This window comes from Musa acuminata, chromosome BXJ1-4 (assembly GCF_036884655.1).
Source record: "Musa acuminata AAA Group cultivar baxijiao chromosome BXJ1-4, Cavendish_Baxijiao_AAA, whole genome shotgun sequence".
In the NCBI taxonomy this organism is placed as follows: domain Eukaryota; kingdom Viridiplantae; phylum Streptophyta; class Magnoliopsida; order Zingiberales; family Musaceae; genus Musa; species Musa acuminata.
The window spans coordinates 36340865-36359127 of record NC_088330.1 but is presented as its reverse complement, the minus strand read 5'-3'; the positions used below and the strand labels follow the sequence as shown (position 1 = coordinate 36359127).

The 18263-nt window shown below is 37.9% G+C and overlaps 1 protein-coding gene across 1 annotated transcript; it reads right to left on the bottom strand.

The window, feature by feature from the left end:
• Nucleotides 1-829: 829 nt before the first annotated feature.
• LOC135661165 (rhomboid-like protein 19) lies at nt 830-14255 on the bottom strand. The gene is made up of 8 exons (XM_065176485.1): nt 14017-14255; nt 10632-10756; nt 9841-9901; nt 6640-6806; nt 5604-5715; nt 5301-5503; nt 5063-5203; nt 830-1046 (listed from the first exon to the last, which is right to left on the bottom strand). Exons 1-8 carry the CDS (start codon nt 14056-14058, stop codon nt 941-943), a joined length of 957 nt encoding a protein of 318 aa, XP_065032557.1. The 5' UTR covers nt 14059-14255; the 3' UTR covers nt 830-940.
• Nucleotides 14256-18263: the final 4008 nt, after the last annotated feature.

Below are 18263 nucleotides of genomic sequence, written 5' to 3'. Positions count from 1 at the left end.
AGCCGAAGGACGAAAAGTAGGACAATAAGGAAATTCGACATGGAGATTATTCTCTTTTTATTATCAATTGAGGCCACTGGATGTGGATGAATATTAGGAATGATGGCAAAATATCCACATCATCAATTGCATGGCAAATGAAGGTCCAGATTACTAGTAGTAAAAAATAATTGATTAACCTAATAACATTGAAGGTTTTATTCAGCAAATCATACCATAAACCAAAGTCACCTATCCTAATGGAGATCTAATGGCATGGTAAGTTGTAATGCAGACATCTTGTTTATCTCAAATGAATAGTGAAGTCACTGGTATGCCATAATGTAGAGCACAAGAGTGAAGGTATCTTAGATAATGTGCATTCCACTTTGTGTTGTGCCAAAAACCTCATCTGTCAAATCTTTAGGAGGATACCTACGATTTTTGTATGTAATTTCTTTAATTTAATGCATAAAATCCAGCATAGGCTTAAGCTATATGATTCAAAGCCTTAGAGCTAGTAGAGTTTGGATTCAGGATTTGGGGTTAACAAGTACTTCATACTATAATGAAATAGTTCTTTAATATATCGTCGACCGACATATATAATCAGCATAAAGTTTTATATATTTAGTTGCATAATTCAGATTTATGCATGATATATAAAACTGGTGGGAAGAATGACGTCAAAGAGGAGTCATAGCTGTTTCAGTGCCTGCCAGTGATATGGTGGTGGCTGGCACAACAGAGTCCACTCATCTGTGATCCATCATCCGAAGACAAGAAGCGGTGTGTTCCTATGTTTCTGTACCATGTTGGTTTGGTCATCTCGAGTCCATACCAAAAGAGGAAGAAGAAACGGGGAGACTCCAAAACGGAGACACCATCGAATTTGCACACACACAAAACTATAACATGTAGCAACAAATTCTTAATAATTCTTGGGAAAAGTCTAGGGAGATCAAACATTCTCCGCAGCACTTTGGTGTGATGTACCTTCTACCTTTCCCACTGCAGAAAGTTTCTCAGCTGCTAATCTTTGTTCTAGCGCCCTTGCTCCGCGTTCCCTGTAGCAAAATAAGGTTGTTGAATTAGTACCAGTGCCACACAATATGCCGATGAATACCTCGAACAAATTTAATTAATACTCAGCATAGAGGAATTGTGGTATTTACTCGATGCATCATCATCCAATGAAATATCCTATCCCACTCAGATGCAAAAAATATGTCAAACCTGGTGACCAAGTAATCAGAAAATAGCACACTAGCTAACATTCTATTACAAGTATCTATTGACGATGAATGTAATGATACATCATCCAAATCCAGATACCAAAGTTTACTAGAATTTACAACATGGAGGAAAGATGAGCAGAGGAGAGACACTGGAATATTCAATGCCTCTAAAAACAAACTATCAAGCAATTTGTATATCTAGTACATGAAAAAACAAGCAGTTACCACTGTTCTGAAAATATGATTTCATCGGTTTCTGATTTTATTGCTGTTGAACATTAGGATTCTGATTTGCTTTCTAAGTCCGTGGATCCCGCACTAAAGATTCCTTACTGTTAACATTGGGGTTTTGGGTACTGCTGCCAGCCACAGATCAATGGTGCTGGAGCTTAAATCAATGGTGCTCCATCCCTGCTATTGCCTATAGGTTCCTTGTGTATTTTTATTTAGAGGATAAATTGGCTGTTTGGTCGATAGTTTCAAAGCCTTCTATGACCTTAAGATTAAATTATTACTTTGGAAAACATCTAGGAGAGAATTTCTTTGGTCAAGGCTTTTACCTTGTGCCCTTCTCAGTGTCATTTGTATGAGCTGATGGATGAAACCATTGATGGAATTTTCTTATTATTGTATAAACATGTTAGTGATGTTTTGGTAAGAATTCTACAGGACTTTAATAAGCCTATGAGTTATGATGTTAATTGGTGCAATGGAAGAGGTATTACCATGCCATGAACTATTATCATAATACTGCAGATAATTGTTGTAAAAGCTAATATTGTTAATTCGCTGTGCCAAACCTGGAAAATGAGGTGCAAAATAGGTTGTGAGCAAAAGTTGGGGATGTCAAGCTTGTTGTAGATGTGCTAGGACTATGGCTAAAAGTTAATGTTATGGAAGCAAAGTTACCATCTATGTTAGTGTTAGATGGAAGCTCTCATCCTCTTTGGAGCAACAGACCCTTTAGCTGAAGGATTTATTAAAGTTCATTTTGATCTGGTTCTGATCCTCTCTCTCAGCAGGTGTTCTGATTAGTCTCCAGGACAGGATCATCTACTAAGAAGTTTTAATTAACACGGAAGGTGTTCAGGAAGTAATAGGCACAATTTTTCATAAAGTGATAGTGGTAACCTACCTTCTAGTTAGAGCCCTTTAATGATCCTTTGCACTATGAAATGCAGTACGACAGATTCTCTTGTTTGCTATTGTCTCAATCAAGAGATCAAATAACCATTTGAACCAGTAAGTATCGACCGGTACTTACCATTCTGACCAAAGGTCAGTACTATTTTAATATTCAATTTCTTATTATTTTTCTGGTTATACTGGGGTTGTACGAGTATATCATACTATATTAGACAGACCAGTTATTGAAACCATTATCGAACAAAGATACCAAAAATTGGTCTCAATGTTAGTGTTACACATACTCATAGGGAAGCTTGTGGATGTGCTGATTATCATACTTATGTCTTGTTTTAAGCTTTTCAGCGACCACAGGAGTTCCTTATGTCTTATTTTAAGCTTGCAAATATGATTTACTAGTATCTATAACTTGAGATCGACCTAAGTTGTTTTTAGCTCTGACCAAAAATAGAAGTTTTAATTTGTGCAACAACTTGGAAACAAATATGTCAAGATTCAGCATGCACAAACCAATCGTTTATTAGATTAATGCACAAGGCTTGGAATTTAGTTTAAACTGGCGCGATCATGCAAAAGGTGGGAATTTACTGCAAAAATGTTTTTTTATTATTCATTTTGATTTGGCTAATGGACATAAAGTTATTAAATTGCATGAATTTTTGTTTCTACCTTTGCAGATCATGATCAGAAAAGCTTATGTTGATTTGGAACCCCCATATTTGATCTCCAGCTGGAAAGAGCTAGAAGTATTCTCTAACAAATTGTGAAGCCATAAGCCTATTTAATCATCGGTTGAGATCTATTGAACTTCGAAAGTAGATGTTTTAACTTCAGACACACCAATTTCTTGCTCAATGTAAATTTAAATTATATTTTTTATCGTTCATATTCTCATTTCATATATTTTTAATCCAATAATTTATGAAATATGAATATAAAAGATCATTTAGCCACAACACTGTTATTTTTCATAAACTTTATATTCCATTCTAATTTTTTGCTAATTTATAATTTTTATATTTTAAAATTTTAAATTATTTTCTAAGTTGACCTCATGACCCCTAATTTAATCGAACCAATCCTCTCGATTTTGATCATGTTGTCTCTAGTCGACTCTAATTCGATATCGATCTTGCAAGCAAGCTATGATGGCACATAGAAAAAGATGAACCAAGTTCTCAATTAACAGATGAGCATATAATTTAGTCATATGTTAATCCTCTTCAATGGTAACCTATGCAACAATGTCAATTACCTCTTCCAACAAAGTGAGAAAAAAAAAGAAAAGGACGTGTTGACATCAAGGTAAATAAAAGTCAACTAAAAAAATAAGATTGCAGACTCTTTTAAACATTTTATATTTCCTTCTCTTAGAGTTTTCTCACCATGCCCAAGTTTTACCTTCTATATCTAAGAGGAGTTAATGTAAATACAGAGATAACTAGTAAGAAGGTAACTACAAGATAATTACGGAGACAATGGTTGTAGTTTTGGTTACCGATGCCATGATGATCTGGCCAGCATGTACCATGGCATGAAAAGGGAAGGGTGGGAGGGGTAGGAAACAGAGGGGAGGAAAAGAGGAAGAGGAGATGGAGTACCAGGAGGCAAGCTGGTGGCCAACAGCGGATGGACTGAGGCAGGCAGCCAGAGGCTTCGAGCTTGGGCTGGTGCAGAGAGAGAGAGAGAGAGAGGGGGATTATGATGAACCAAACTGGGTGGTGGGCTTACCACTCGGTTCAGGTCCAGTAACAAGCCAAAAATGGGCACTCTACTAGGTTCAAAGGGTCCCCGAGTAGTAACCCCTGTACCATATCTGGACTGCCTGAAAAGGCCTGTTTTGCATCTTGGTTGAGGCCCGGATCGATAAATACATACCGGTTATAATAAATTGCAGTCCTTGACAAAAATAACTAGTAAGAAAATAATGAAGTGACAACCAAAGAGTAAAAAAATAAAAAAAGAGAAACAATATAGCTTACAAAAGAAATGTGTATATGTATCAAATCTCTTTAGCATGTGTAGGAAAACATACTATCTCAAGAGAAGAAAAAGCACATGAATATGCACCAGATGTTGAGTGTTTGAAGTCCCATGACATGAATACTTGGTCGCACCTTGATGTGACGAAAGAAACATTCACTATAGATGATAAAATTTTGCTTGTCTTAATTATGGAGGACAAACATCATGTTATTGTATTTACTAATATAAGCAGATTATTCCGGTTCTGCATTTGCTGATTGAAACAATCCAGGGTTTCCAAATATAGAAATCAGGGCAGGATATAGAAAATGAGAAATTATCAGTTGGATCTTCCTCAAGGCTTTTCTTAAGCAGCACGATAAAGTTATCCTATCAGATAGTCATAATGATTCCAGTGGTGCAACATGACATGTATCACTTAGTTACAATGTGAATTCATTAGCCCATGAAAATAACATAACCTACACAGAATTAAAATATTGGTGGTATTATAAAAACAAATAAAAAATCTAGAGGGATTCAGGCACTTTCTAGAATAATAAATCAAATATGGTAGCAAAAATAAAAAAAGCATGAACATGTTCTAGACAGGTCCTGAGAGGCAATAAGATCAAGGAATCTTAAGGATTTATAATCTTATTATATATTCTGCAAGAGGGCATAGCAAATAAAAGCAGAGAAGATGTTTGGATAAAACTGACAAACAAACACACCTTCTTCTGGCTGCTTCAATTGAATCAGAACCAGGCAACGGAGACGCATCCAACGAGCGACCTCTTAATTCAGCAGAGCTCCCAGATCTTCTTCCACAAAAAACCCAATGAAATAATGAAGTGATGGGATCTAAAATTGGCCTGCATGTTGTTACATGAATCATGATCAACTCATCAGAGTATGTCAGCTTGGTGAGTATTTAAGGGGACACCATTAAGGCATAAGTGTTACTGTTACCGCAAAAATTCAGGAAAGAAGCTTGAAAAAGAGAAATCATCACTTGGATCTCCCTTAAGGCTTGTTTCTGGCCGCTTTTGAAAGTAACGCAGGTATATCCAACTCATATATATGCCAAAGAGTAAAGTTGGAAGGTAAGACACAGAGTCTGTTATAAAGAAGCTTGTGGCAATCGATATCAATGTAACAAGAGTTGGCATCCACTGTGAAGCGTAGGAACAAGAAGAACTGCTGTTTCAGCAAATTATTGGACTATGAAGAGCATATACCAAGTCCTGATAAATTACGGAAACAGATGTATACCTTTGCTTTGATCTTCAAAACAAAAAGACTGAGCTCCTGATCTGGTAGAATTTGTTTAATGCCTACTAGAAATCCAGAAAGAACCCCATGGAAGCCAGAAAATGGCGTATAACTGTAGACCAGGAATATGGAGAACAAAGAAGACAGTGATGGGAGAAAGTACAATGTATATAAACATACTAAAAAATTGACATTACAAAATCTAAAGGTACAGCAGTGTTTCACTAAGCTCATGATCTGGTAGAATTTGTTTAATGCCTACTAGAATTCCTGAAGAAACCCCCATGGAAGCCAGAAAATGGCATATTACTGTAGTCCAAGAATAAGGCGAAGGGAGAAGACAGTGATGGGAGTAAGTGTTCATAAACACACTTAAAAAATGTCATTACTTGTTCTACAGGTACAACGGTATTTCACAATTTATGCCAATAAGGACACATAATTGGTGTCATATAACATTAATGAATGTACACACAGAATGACCTTTATCTATGTAGGATGCTCAACATGATGATCAAGATTATATTATCAAAGGACACATAATTGTTGTCATATAACATTAATGAATGTACACACAGAATGACCTTTATCTATGTACGATGCTCAACATGATGATCAAGATTATATCAACATATCAACCATATGCTGACAGATACTAAATCTAGGTGCAGCTACAGCTTTACATGTGCAGTTATAACAAAAATTGACCTGCCATGAATGCGTTCCCTAAAGTAATCATTGCCATTTTCCAGTTTGATGCAGATAAAGGAACCAGAACAACCAAACTTACTATGATGTAATAACTCATATTCATAGTAGCATAAATCACTTTAAGTAACTTTCTAATCTAAACTCTATATGTTATTTAATGCAAAATGCTAAAGTTTGATTTTCATTATCTATATCATGGCATAAAGAATGTCAAAGTTGGATTCACCCAGAATTTAGAGGTGAAAAGAAAGATGGGAGGTCTTGGTTAATGTGGAAGATGCTGCAAACATAGATATAACTGAGCCTTGTGAAATCTGAGACTTACAGATAGCTTTCCTGTCTTGTGATGTAGTACAAAGCAATAGCAGTTACAAAGACGCAGACTGAAGTAAATAAATTCACCACTATGATGAACTTCAAAAACTCTTTGGAACCCCACAATGGCTCCAGCGACTTCCCAAATAAAAGGAGACCAATTGTGCTAATTGCCACCTGTAAAAATAAAATGTCATATTTGAGTATGTTCGATATAGAAAATACAAAATAACATGTGAAGAACTAATGAAAACTTTTGTCTATAACCATTACTATGGCATTTGTCAGCTTATGCAGTTGACCTGGATATGACAACTCTTAAGCACTGAATCAAAGTAGCCACAGATATTATACTAGGTTCAATTTCTTGTTGTATTGATGAAATGTGTAATTAGATAGCAAGTATTGGCATTATGATAAGGTGACTCCTTGCCAAGCTGGGTGACTAAGGTCCGAGTCAAATATTAATAGCATCTGCTGATCAATTAATTTGCCTGGAGTGAACATGAGACGAGTTTGGAACTTTGGATAGGCTCTCTTTTATCCTTTGCCCACCGAAAAATGTGTGAACTGGAACTCACAATATGTGCCAGAGTGCTTATACCCAAATACTAGTGTAAGGTTACACAAGCTCATATGTATCTACTCCTTCCCCTTTATGCTATGTGGGATTGCTAACTCATTCCAACAACACTTAAAAAGGATTCAATAATAAATTTAAATGGATAGTCCATAAGAATTGTCACATAATTAGTAAAAGTTCACCTAATTAGTGTACAATAAGCAGATCAAATAAAAGGAGATAAAAACATGTAGGTTAAAGAATGCATAAGATGTAAGATCAACTAACACAGAATAGAAATTATAGGTCAGAGAAAAAGCACAACTAAGTCTAATATAGGAAGTCTAAAAGGCTCCTTTCTAGATGTGAAAACATTCCAACTGTTCATGAGGGATTTATATAAACAAATAGCAAAAAGAAAAAAAATATTTAAAAAGATTTCGAAGACCTACTGTACAAAGTTACCCAAGAAGAAGGATCAAACATGTTCAAAAAAAGAATCCGTCAAGACAAAAATGTAGGTCAAGAGAAAAAAAAAAGACAAAATCAAAACTCATCTCCAAAAAGTACAATTATTTAACATACTTTAGTGATGGTCAGTGACATCTTATACTTCTTCTACCTTCTACTAAACATCTTTAAGACAACTTATCCGAATTCCAACTTACCTACAAGGATACTAGGATCTTATGTGCTTTACTCAGCTAAGATAAAACCCCAAAAAATATTATCTTTGCAAACCTCGAATTAAAATATATTACTAAATAAACATGATAAATGTTCTAAGATGACTAAAATGGCATATTTCCTAAAATGAAACCAAAGCCAGGATTTACTTTTACCAAACTAAAACAAAAGCTTTCAAACAAATAAATCTTGATCATAGTAAACTATCATTTCTACACATTTTTTAAACGATTCTAGATCTCAAAGTGACATTTACAACAACACCAAAATCATTAAAAACCTTCTTTATTATGGATATAACCCCAAAATATTATTTTAATTGCTAGAATGTTGCCTTTCTTAACTAAACAATTTAGCATCCATAGTGGAGTTATAACATTCACCTCCACCAAGATAAAGTATAAAATTAATATCTAGATGAATTATGTTCCAGTTCATGTTCCCAATATTACTGGAGCAATAAAAATGTTCTTATAAAAAAGATATAAAAAATTTTCTGTATTGTTTATACCATGAAAGGCAATATGTTGATGCTGCCTAGATCAAAGAAATATAATTTCAGCTATAAGGCAGATTATTAATGTGCTAGGATATTGATGATAAGTAGCAATGAACATATAATGATTACTGTAATAGAAATCACATGGCAATCAACATAGTGCCAATCGTGGTTTTCTAGAATGACTGATCCTGGTTAAATTGATATCTCGGCACTATTGATGGATAGTCAATGAAATCACCAAAAATAGACTGAACCTTGGTCAATTGCAATCAACAAGTGATAAAGTGAGAGAGAGAGAGAGAGAGAGAGAGAGGAAAGATGTTGGGAGATTCAATTGGCAAGAGCAAAAGAACTAGAGGATAAGATGGAAGACGAACTGCAGACGATGTTTACTTGTTGATGCACTAGGATAGAGCTGCTTGCTGATATGCTGCCCCTTGCATTGTTTTCCTTTGATGCAGAGATTGAGTGAGCAAGTAAGCAATGACAAAGTGTGTGTGTGTGTGTGTGTGTGTGTGTGAGAGAGAGAGAGAGAGAGAGAGAGAGAGAGAGAGAGAGAGAAGGGGTAAGAGGAAAACAGAAACTTTTACATTGTTTTCTCTTTTGGGTACGGTGTGGTTGCGGTAAAAAATGGCATTTATTGATAAATGGTTGAAAAATTAAATCCTACAAATTCAATGGCTAACAAACATCAATTTTTTTAACCTCGCAGTTTTTCAATAAATTTTATAAGTTGTAGAACATGTATGACTTTTTAACTTTTAGTAAAACCTTTAAATTTCCTTTTCCGGCCAGTCCTGATTTGACAATCCTGATCATAGATTTGAAGGTCCACCAGGGACCCGAGAACCTAGTTTGCAAAACCTTGATTCTAGGATTTTCAAGACCACTTCAAAACCTTTAGTTTTAGAACATATCTAGAAACAATCATGATAAGAAATATCTCATGCCACAAAGAAACTTTATAGTTGTTGGTTTCTTCTTTCAGTGCACCTAACTTGATTTGTCTACAACCTACGTGCAAGTGTCAATATCGTGTTTGACAGTTGTCAGCTAGCCTCCTTGCCAACTACTGGTCAGCACAACTACAACTTGAACAAATATAAAATCGACATACTTTAACCCAGTATAATGTTCTTATTTGCTGTACCGACTGTCTTACAAGTAGTCCTGAGAGTCATTTTTAAGGCAAAACTGCAATTAATTTCTCTCTTCCCGGTTTGAAGTTACAAGCAAAGCACCAGAAAGAGGAACTTACCTCTGACAAATGCAACACTAAGATAAGGATCTAATTAAAATTCTAGGCCAGGAATTCATCAGTAATTATTACTCTTGTTTCCTATTTCTTTTTAGATGAGCATTGTTAAAAATAGTGATGTAAGAGAAAATAAGCATGCCTAACGCAAACAGAATTCATTTGACAAAGAGAAGACATAAGAGAAAAAGGCGACAAAGCTTACCCCTATAAGTGATTGTTCAATGTAACCAGCAGTGATGAGGTTCCATGCAAACGGAATTGTGCTAGAAAAAGCAGAAAAAACTTCAGCATAAATAATTATGACAATTTTTCACAAGGAAGCACACAACCCGAGTCATTTAGATCAACAATTATTGGACACTAGAAGACATTCAAAGCCTCACAATATAATAAAGAAATACTACATTTCCAGTATATAAAAGAGAATATGAAAGGCGACTCCACATAGATCATGCATAATACCCAAGGATTATAAAAAGACATTTCTTCCATCAAAACAGTTGCATTTCTGTTCATATATCTAGTTTTACAAAAAGATCAAAACAGTGGCTAGGCTAGTAATGCAATATACAATTTTTCCTCAACATTGGCCTGCATATATAATGAAGGTGCTATCATAATTGCAACCACAAATCCAACCCTAATAAAGGGAACCTTCTCTTCCTCCATCTAATTCCATTAATTTTCTATATCAATTAAATTGTACTTCCTAATCTAAAGTTATTGTCAATGTCAAAAAGTCAGTGTCAAAAAGAAGCAAGGTTTTAATTTTTTTTTTAAAGCAAATTTACACTCTTTTAAAAAGAAAAGATGGATTGAAAGACTCTTAAGTATAAGGAAAAAAACACATTCTGGGCAACAACATCATAGATGCATATACATTGTAGATAAAAAATATATGCATATCCATACATATGCATTGTCCATGTAAGCATATAAAGTATATGCATTTTTATCCTGCATAATAAGCATATTAGGAACTCCAATTGCTACCTTGAGGGAATAAGAGCAACATAAGGGAGTGCTGAAGGAAAGATCTGAAGCAAAACATGTCCTAAAACTAGTATCACAGCTAGGCCCTTGCACAATCGAGTAAACCCTGTATAAAAGCTGCTGCTCTGCATTTAGAAAATGTAGCATTATAAATTTGTGATGAATTTCCAAAAAAAATAGATAGAAGAATAGAAAAGTGTAGACTTCAGTAACTGAATGAACATTTAAATTATATTTTGTAACTAAGAGCAATTTATACAGAAATACAGCAAGAAAATACTATACAAAATCAAGATAAAAGAAGGTCAACCATAACTGTATTTGTCCATATCATAGCAAACAAAGATTCTGAGGCATTTATAATGCTGTCAATGCATTTTCCCTTGTCATTGGCTAAATTTGTTTTCCACAAATCTAAAGCAAAAGCTTCTTTGTAGTTTGTATCATGGAGTAAAATTCTTATGATGCATTTCTTTACTTGTCCATACAGGTGTTCGAGCATTATTTTATATTCAGGTTTCAAACCAGTGAAGATTCCTAAAGCTAAAGTTACGTTGCTCTAGTATCTATAGAATGATAGCAATAACTAACAAAAGCAAGGGGCCTTACATATGCATGATGAAAATATTCGAATTTGGCCTATGGACCATGTATCCTTGCAGTTGAAATGTAATCCACTAAATTTTCCGACGACTAAATTGTTCTTCCAAAAGAATTCACAGACTAGGCCTTTCACTGTCACTAGAGTAGCAACTACAGTAATTTGCATCATGTACAACACAGGAAAAAAGGTAATATCTTAGCTAGAAGTCCCACATAAAACAATATGAGGTTAGCAAACTAAGATCCACAAGGACAAACGAGATAAGGCTCGATGATCTGGTTATGCTCTTTCATGTATTTTGCAAATGAGTCAACATCCTGGTCATTCGGTTTGCCAAAAAATAGAGAAGGTATTGAATCCCTTTAATCATATCATGACCAGGTCTCGTAACAATTCTGCATCAGAGACCTACTGCAGAGTGTCAACTCTATCACGCAATTATGGTGTGTGTGTGTCATATATCAACATGCCCAGAGTTTTTAGGAGATGATGATCCATGAAACAGATTTTATATAAGGATCAAGGTTCGCAATACCGTACCGTACCGGAGTTTCGATCTGGGCTCGGTACTGGTACGGTACGGTATACCGCTCGGTACACCCAGGTGTACCGAGCGGTATATTCAGGCGTGCCGAGCACTGTAGCATTGCTACAGTGCTACAGTACTGTTACAGTATCGGAACGGTAACCTATGCGTACCGAAAGTCTGTCGGACCGGTACGTACCGCCCGTACCGGGCGGTACGGACCGGTACTGCAAACCATGATAAGGATCTCCATTAACCACCCATGATTTCCAAAATAAGTTGGCATTCCAAATCACTGTGGTTGTGGAAGATGATATGGTATTGTCGCTGACCTGAACTATCAAGCCTGAAGCAGAAAGAAGCTTTGCAGATGGATCCACAGACACCTGTTATTTTGATGATGGTTTGGCTTCCAATGCCCATTTAAATATTTGCAAATGGAGTGAGGGTGTTAGATCACCTTAAAATAGCATGACCAATTCCTTGGTAGGTTTGCTAGTAACTGCATTATACATGCTTAGCCATGCTCTTTCTCATCCTCGGTGACAGAAACTTGCTAAAAATGAAAATGATTGCATGCCTGGTACCATGCCTAGGATTACCAAGATCTGATGATCCATGTCTAGACCTTGTAACTGGACTAGAATGGTTGTATTCTACAATCCATGATCAACATAATCATCATGCAATTTGCACTATACCAATTGCCTTCCATGTTCTTTATGACTAATCCTCCAAGCAACAATGTTTAGGGTTTTTTTCCATTCAAAACTATTAAGTAGCTTTCAAGATAATTCCATCAAGAAAGTTGTTTTAGTCAAAGAAAGTTACTTCTGGATACAACTGAAATTTGAAAGTCTTATGATAGTTATTCTAATTAAAGAATCTAAGTCATGTGATAGACCACATTAATTTTGAGTCCCGGAGAGTGTCACTGGCTTATTAACCTCTTCTGTAGAAATTGGTCTCTCATAGTTCTAATGTCATAATAAAGATATGGATCCTATTTTACTATCAAACAAAAAATTGGTATTTTTTCTACATGTTGATCACCTTGTATTAACCCATTAAAAAAGGGAAAACAATCATCTACAATCCTCGAATCTATCAGTTTCCCTGGACAAAAATTTATTTTTCCCTAGCCCCTTGGATGATCACTTGACTATTTTTAACCAAAACAAAGCCAACTAATGTAGCAATGGTGAAGTGGGGGCACTGTGAAATGCAAAAGGTTATAAGGAAATAATCTAATAGAACATCTTAACAAGAATCATTCAAGATATCCTACCAAGGGGCGCAATTACTCTAATCAAAATTTGTTTAAATCACCGCAAAATCTGCAAATTATAAGTAACATCTGAAATTTATATTCCAAATATTGGCCTGAAATTAACAAAAAAAACAATTTTTTAAGTTTCTGAATACATTATCTCTATGGTACTTGAACATACCAGGAACTATGAATCAGATGTAATAAGTCAGTCAAACATTAGTAGGTTGTTTGGAATTCTATTTAATGCTTTAAATGAGCATGACAAGAGTGTCAGTTAGATATCAACGAATGTTTGGCCTGCTATTCAAGTTATCTTCTTCTTTAGTTTGTTAAACTTTTTTTAGCCATCATCTTATCCAAAAACACCCCTGGTCCATGCCTGCATGCCCGCCCAGACACATACAAACAGGAAAAGCTTTTTTATTTTTGCTCTCCAATTGTCATGTGTAGGCTCCCATCGAAATCAGGGTTTCATGCCGGAAACATTACAACGATCCACCAAAAAGGTAAGCAGAGAAGCTTAAACACTGAAAATTAGATAGCCCGACACATGAAGGATGGAACAACTAATGCATCATCTCCTTAATTGATTTGTCTATCATTTTAATCAAAGTTAAACGAGTAAATCTGTGAATCTTGTTTAGGACTTCATCAGAAGACCAAAAATCTAATCCTTGGAGTCACAGAAGGCCTAATCATTTATAACAACAAATCTCCTGTACGGCTAATTCAAGAATCAAAGAAGAAAAGAGTATTTTACTCCCCAAAAGGAGTTTTCAGAAATCAAATGGCGCATATTCGATGCTAAAAGTCACGAAGCCAATCCCGAATATGGCGACGAAATTCACACGTAATCGGTGTCTGATCGGAGGCCGAAGAGCTATCGAAATGAGATCCGATCCAGCAATCCAAAGATCAGATCCAGCGTAGGGGATCCAAGGTGGAATCAAGAAATGCGAGGAAAAACAGACAGAGTACTCACTCCAGTTTGGAGCGGCTGGGGAGGAGAGGAGCTGCTCAACATCTTCGCCGCTGCCGATCTCTCTCTCTCTCTCTCTCTCTCTCTCTCTCTGTCTGCGGCAAATTGCGTGGGAGAGAGGTAGGGGTCCCCCTTCGTCTCTGGGGCGAGGGGAGGGCTCGGGGGGAGATCCGGGGGACGAAGCGCTTGGGGCCTTTGGCTACCGCCTACGGAAATGCTGCTGCCTGGTGCAACGCACGAGTCGCAGATGTGATCGTTTTTTACGGTGATTTAGATGAAATCCAAGACATGCTTAAACAAAGACATCGTCACGTGCTTCGTCGCCAAGTCACGTTTGTAAGTCGTAATGCTACATGTTGATTCCGTCTAGAAATTAATGCTAGTCAAATCCAAATTCCACTAATTAAACGGCCCCCAAATTAAAGTTCTATTTAAACCAGATCAAAAGATGCCCCAATTCCATTTAAATGATATCTATCATCCCTAATTTAGGAGAGTGTTGTATCAAGTGGAATTACAAATGAATAAGTTTTTGCGAGTGGCTCAATATTAATAAGGGGCTAATTATATATTATTTTTATAATTAATATCTCAATTCTTATATTTTAAAAAATAATATTAAGATACCTACCCTTATGACACTAAAATATTTAACCTCTCATATTCATGGATCGAAGAAATGGTATGGGCTGTGTAAAAATGACATAAATGAAAATGGTAAAAAAAATAATTTTATTATCTTTGAAATTATTAACTTCATATGAATTTTTCTTCGGCTTTCATAGAAACTTTTTACCGCTTTTCTCCCCTCTAATTCCCTCTCCTTCAGTTATGCTACGGACGGTAGACCAGTGGCGACATCGACGGTGCACAAGACCGGTGACGTTCCAAAGGAGATCTGAGCACCACCTTCAATTATGACCGCTTTCCTCCTCCCCTCTATTTTCTTGAGGACCAACCATCGCCCTTGTTTCCAGAGGAGGAGGTGGCTCTCGAACTTGTGAAGGGCAACAACTAGACCAGTGATGGCGTTGGTCGCATTCCAAAGGAGATCCAAGTTACCTCCGATCGTGATGCTTTTCTCCCCCCCTCTACATTCTTAAGGACCAATAATTACCCCTATTTCTATATGACGAGGTTGCCTCTTGAACCTATGAAGGACAACGACCAGGGCACCGTCTCAAAGTGTCACTTTCCTCCTCCCCTCCACTTTCTTGAGGACCAATCATCTCCCTTATTTCCTCGCCTGTCACCCCATTAGCCTCACCTTAGCCAACGACGACTTCGTCATCTACCCTACCCTCACCATCCCCTACCACATCAATGTCCCGGTGGGCCTCGACGAATCGAAGCGTGAGGACGATGAAGAGGAGGAGGCTACCTCTTGAACCTGTGAAGGGCAATAGCTAGGGCGTCTTTCTTCATTCCCTTTGCTTTCTTGAGGACCTATCATCGCCCCTCTTTCCAACTTGCTCGCCCATTGTCCTATCATCCTCGCCCTGGCCAGTGGCAGCCTCATCGTCTACCCTAGCCTCACCCATTCATACCACATCAGCATCCAATGGGCCTCAACGAATCAAAGCACGAGGACAACAAATAAGAGGAGGCTTCCACTCAATTCTTTGAAGGGCAACAACCAAAACACTGTGGTGCTCTTACTCTCAATCAAGGTCGACAAGTTCTTAGACCTTATTGTTGAATCTCGTATTTTGATGATGAAACTACTTGATATATGTTTATGATTTAATCTGCGTTTTGAGTGACGCAGGATGCTTTGATCAGGATGAGACAATTAAAGCAGGAAAATCATGTTGTGCCGGAGGAACATGTCAGAAGATTGGACGTCGGGCCGGTAGATCGGTTGACGTATCGACAGAAGGCTTCGGGCAGTGGACTCGGGCATCGGGCCAAGAAGAGCGGTTATTGTGCCAAGGATATCGGAGTTGCGGAGTCAACTGACCGATTGGGCAATAGGCCGCAGGAGAGGACGATGCGCCGAAGAATCAGACGAAGCGTCGAGGGACCAATGACATGCCGGACAACTTGGTTAATTGCTTAGGATTAATTGTCTCGATCGAAGTTTTGCTTTAATTGTGCAGGATTAGCTATGATAACGATGAAGACATAAAGCGAAACAAAGTGTCGGAGTCAAGCGCGAAGGATTTGTTGCAAGTTCGAGAGTTCGACGGAAGTCCGAAGGTTCGTCGGGAATGCTACCGGAACTAGCCGAGAATGAGTTGGGAGCTTGCCAAAGGGTTTTTCGGAAGCTCTCCGGAAGGTTCGTTGGGAGTTCGCGGAGCTCGCCGAGAAAGATCGGAGCTTGCCGAAGAAGCTCGTTGGAACTCGCTAAGAACAAATCGTGAAGTCTAGGAGCTTGCCGGGAGTCCGCAGAATGGTTTCCGAGAGTTCATCGGAAGACCGCCGGAAGTTTGCCGAAAGCTCGCCAGAAGAAGTCTTGACTTGCGGACTTTGTAATAGCTTATAAAATGTCTTTAAAATCATAGTTAACACATTAATTAGGGTTAGGATTAGGTGTTAATCCTATAACCTAAGTAGGGGCCAATTAGGCCCAAGTTCGGACTGGTTTGGGCCAAGTTTGGAGCCAAACCAAGTGAGCTGAAATAGTGAAAGAGGTGGCACCGCCCTAGCCAGGAGGTAGCACCGCCCAGGCTAAGCCTCCCAGCGAGACTGGGCGGTGCAACCTCCCCAGCCAGGAGGTGGCACCGCCTGAGCTCAGTCTTCGAGCTAGACTGGGCGGTGCAACCTCTCTAACAGAGAGGTGGCACCGCCTGAGCTCAGTCTTCGAGCAAGACTGGGCGGTGCAACCTCCCTGGCAGAGAGGTGGCACCGCCTGAGCTCGGTCTTCGAGCTCTGCCAGGCGGTGCAACCTCTCCAGTCAAGAGGTGCAACCGCCTGATCCCAGAATTCCGGGATTTGATTGTTTTGAGCTCCAAATTTGAATTGGGTTGGGGCCTATAAATTCCCCACCCATTCAGCACTGAAAAGATACAGACCTACACCGAAATCTTGATCTTTTCTGTGATTCTAAGAGCTCAAAAGTGTTGTAAAGCCTTTAAGTCTCCTCCTTCTGTTCTTCAAGTTTTCAGTTGTAAAGTGAGGAGAGAAAGGTCTGTAAAGGTTGTCTCCTGAGCCTGTCAAAAGGAGAGAAACTGTAAAAGGGCAGTTTGGCCTTCGCCTATTGAAGGAAGGCCCCTAGTTGACGTCGGTGACCTCGTCGGTGGAGGAAGCCAAAAGTGGAGTAGGTCAAGACTGACCGAACCACTCTAAATCTCTGGTTTGCGTTTATTTTTTAGCACTTTATCCTTACTGCAAACCTCCTTCATTACTACTGCTCTCTGCGCTTTTACGAACAAGTTCTAAGTGCTGTTCTTTCCGAATCTGCATTCAGACGTAAATCGGTGTTTTCGTACATTACAGTTTACGCTTATGTTTTAATTCTGCAAAACTGTCTTCTACGCCTTCACGAACATGTCTTTAAGTGCTGATCTGTCCGAATCTGTTTTCAGACGTAAACCAGTGTTTTCGTACGATATTTACATTGCAGTTTACGTTTACGCCTTGATTCTGCAAAACTGTCTTCTGCGCTCTTACGAACCAGTTTCTAAAGTTCAGCTCCCTTTGAAACTGCATCTAGACGTAAAATTGCATTTAGACGTAAAACTGCTCAAACTGTGTTTAGACGTTTTAGACGTAAACTGAGTTTGGACGTAAATCTGCGTTTAGACGTAAAATTGCGTTTAGACGTAAAACTGTCCAAACTGTGTTTAGACGTTTTAGACGTAAACTGAGTTTAGACGTAAAACTGCGTTTAGACGTAAAATTGCGTTTAGACGTAAATCTGCATTTAGACGTAAAACTGCGTTTAGACGCAAACTGCGCTTAGACGCAAACTGTGTTTAGACGCAAACTGCGCTTAGACGCAATCTATGCTTAGATGCAAACTGCACTTAGATACAAACTGAGAATTAGTTTTTGCATCATAATAGTTTTTATTGAACGAACGCAGCTTTTGGTTTTAAATCGCTGTAAGATTTCCGCTGCACTAATTCACCCCCCCCCCCCTTCTTAGTGCTCTCGATCCTAACAATTGGTATCAGAGCGGGGTATTTCTCATTTCGGATTTACACCCGAGAGAAATGGCTCTTCAAGAGGGCTTTTCGGTCTTTCGTCCACCGTTCTTTAACGGATTGGACTACACTTATTGGAAAACTCGAATGAGAGTTTTCTTG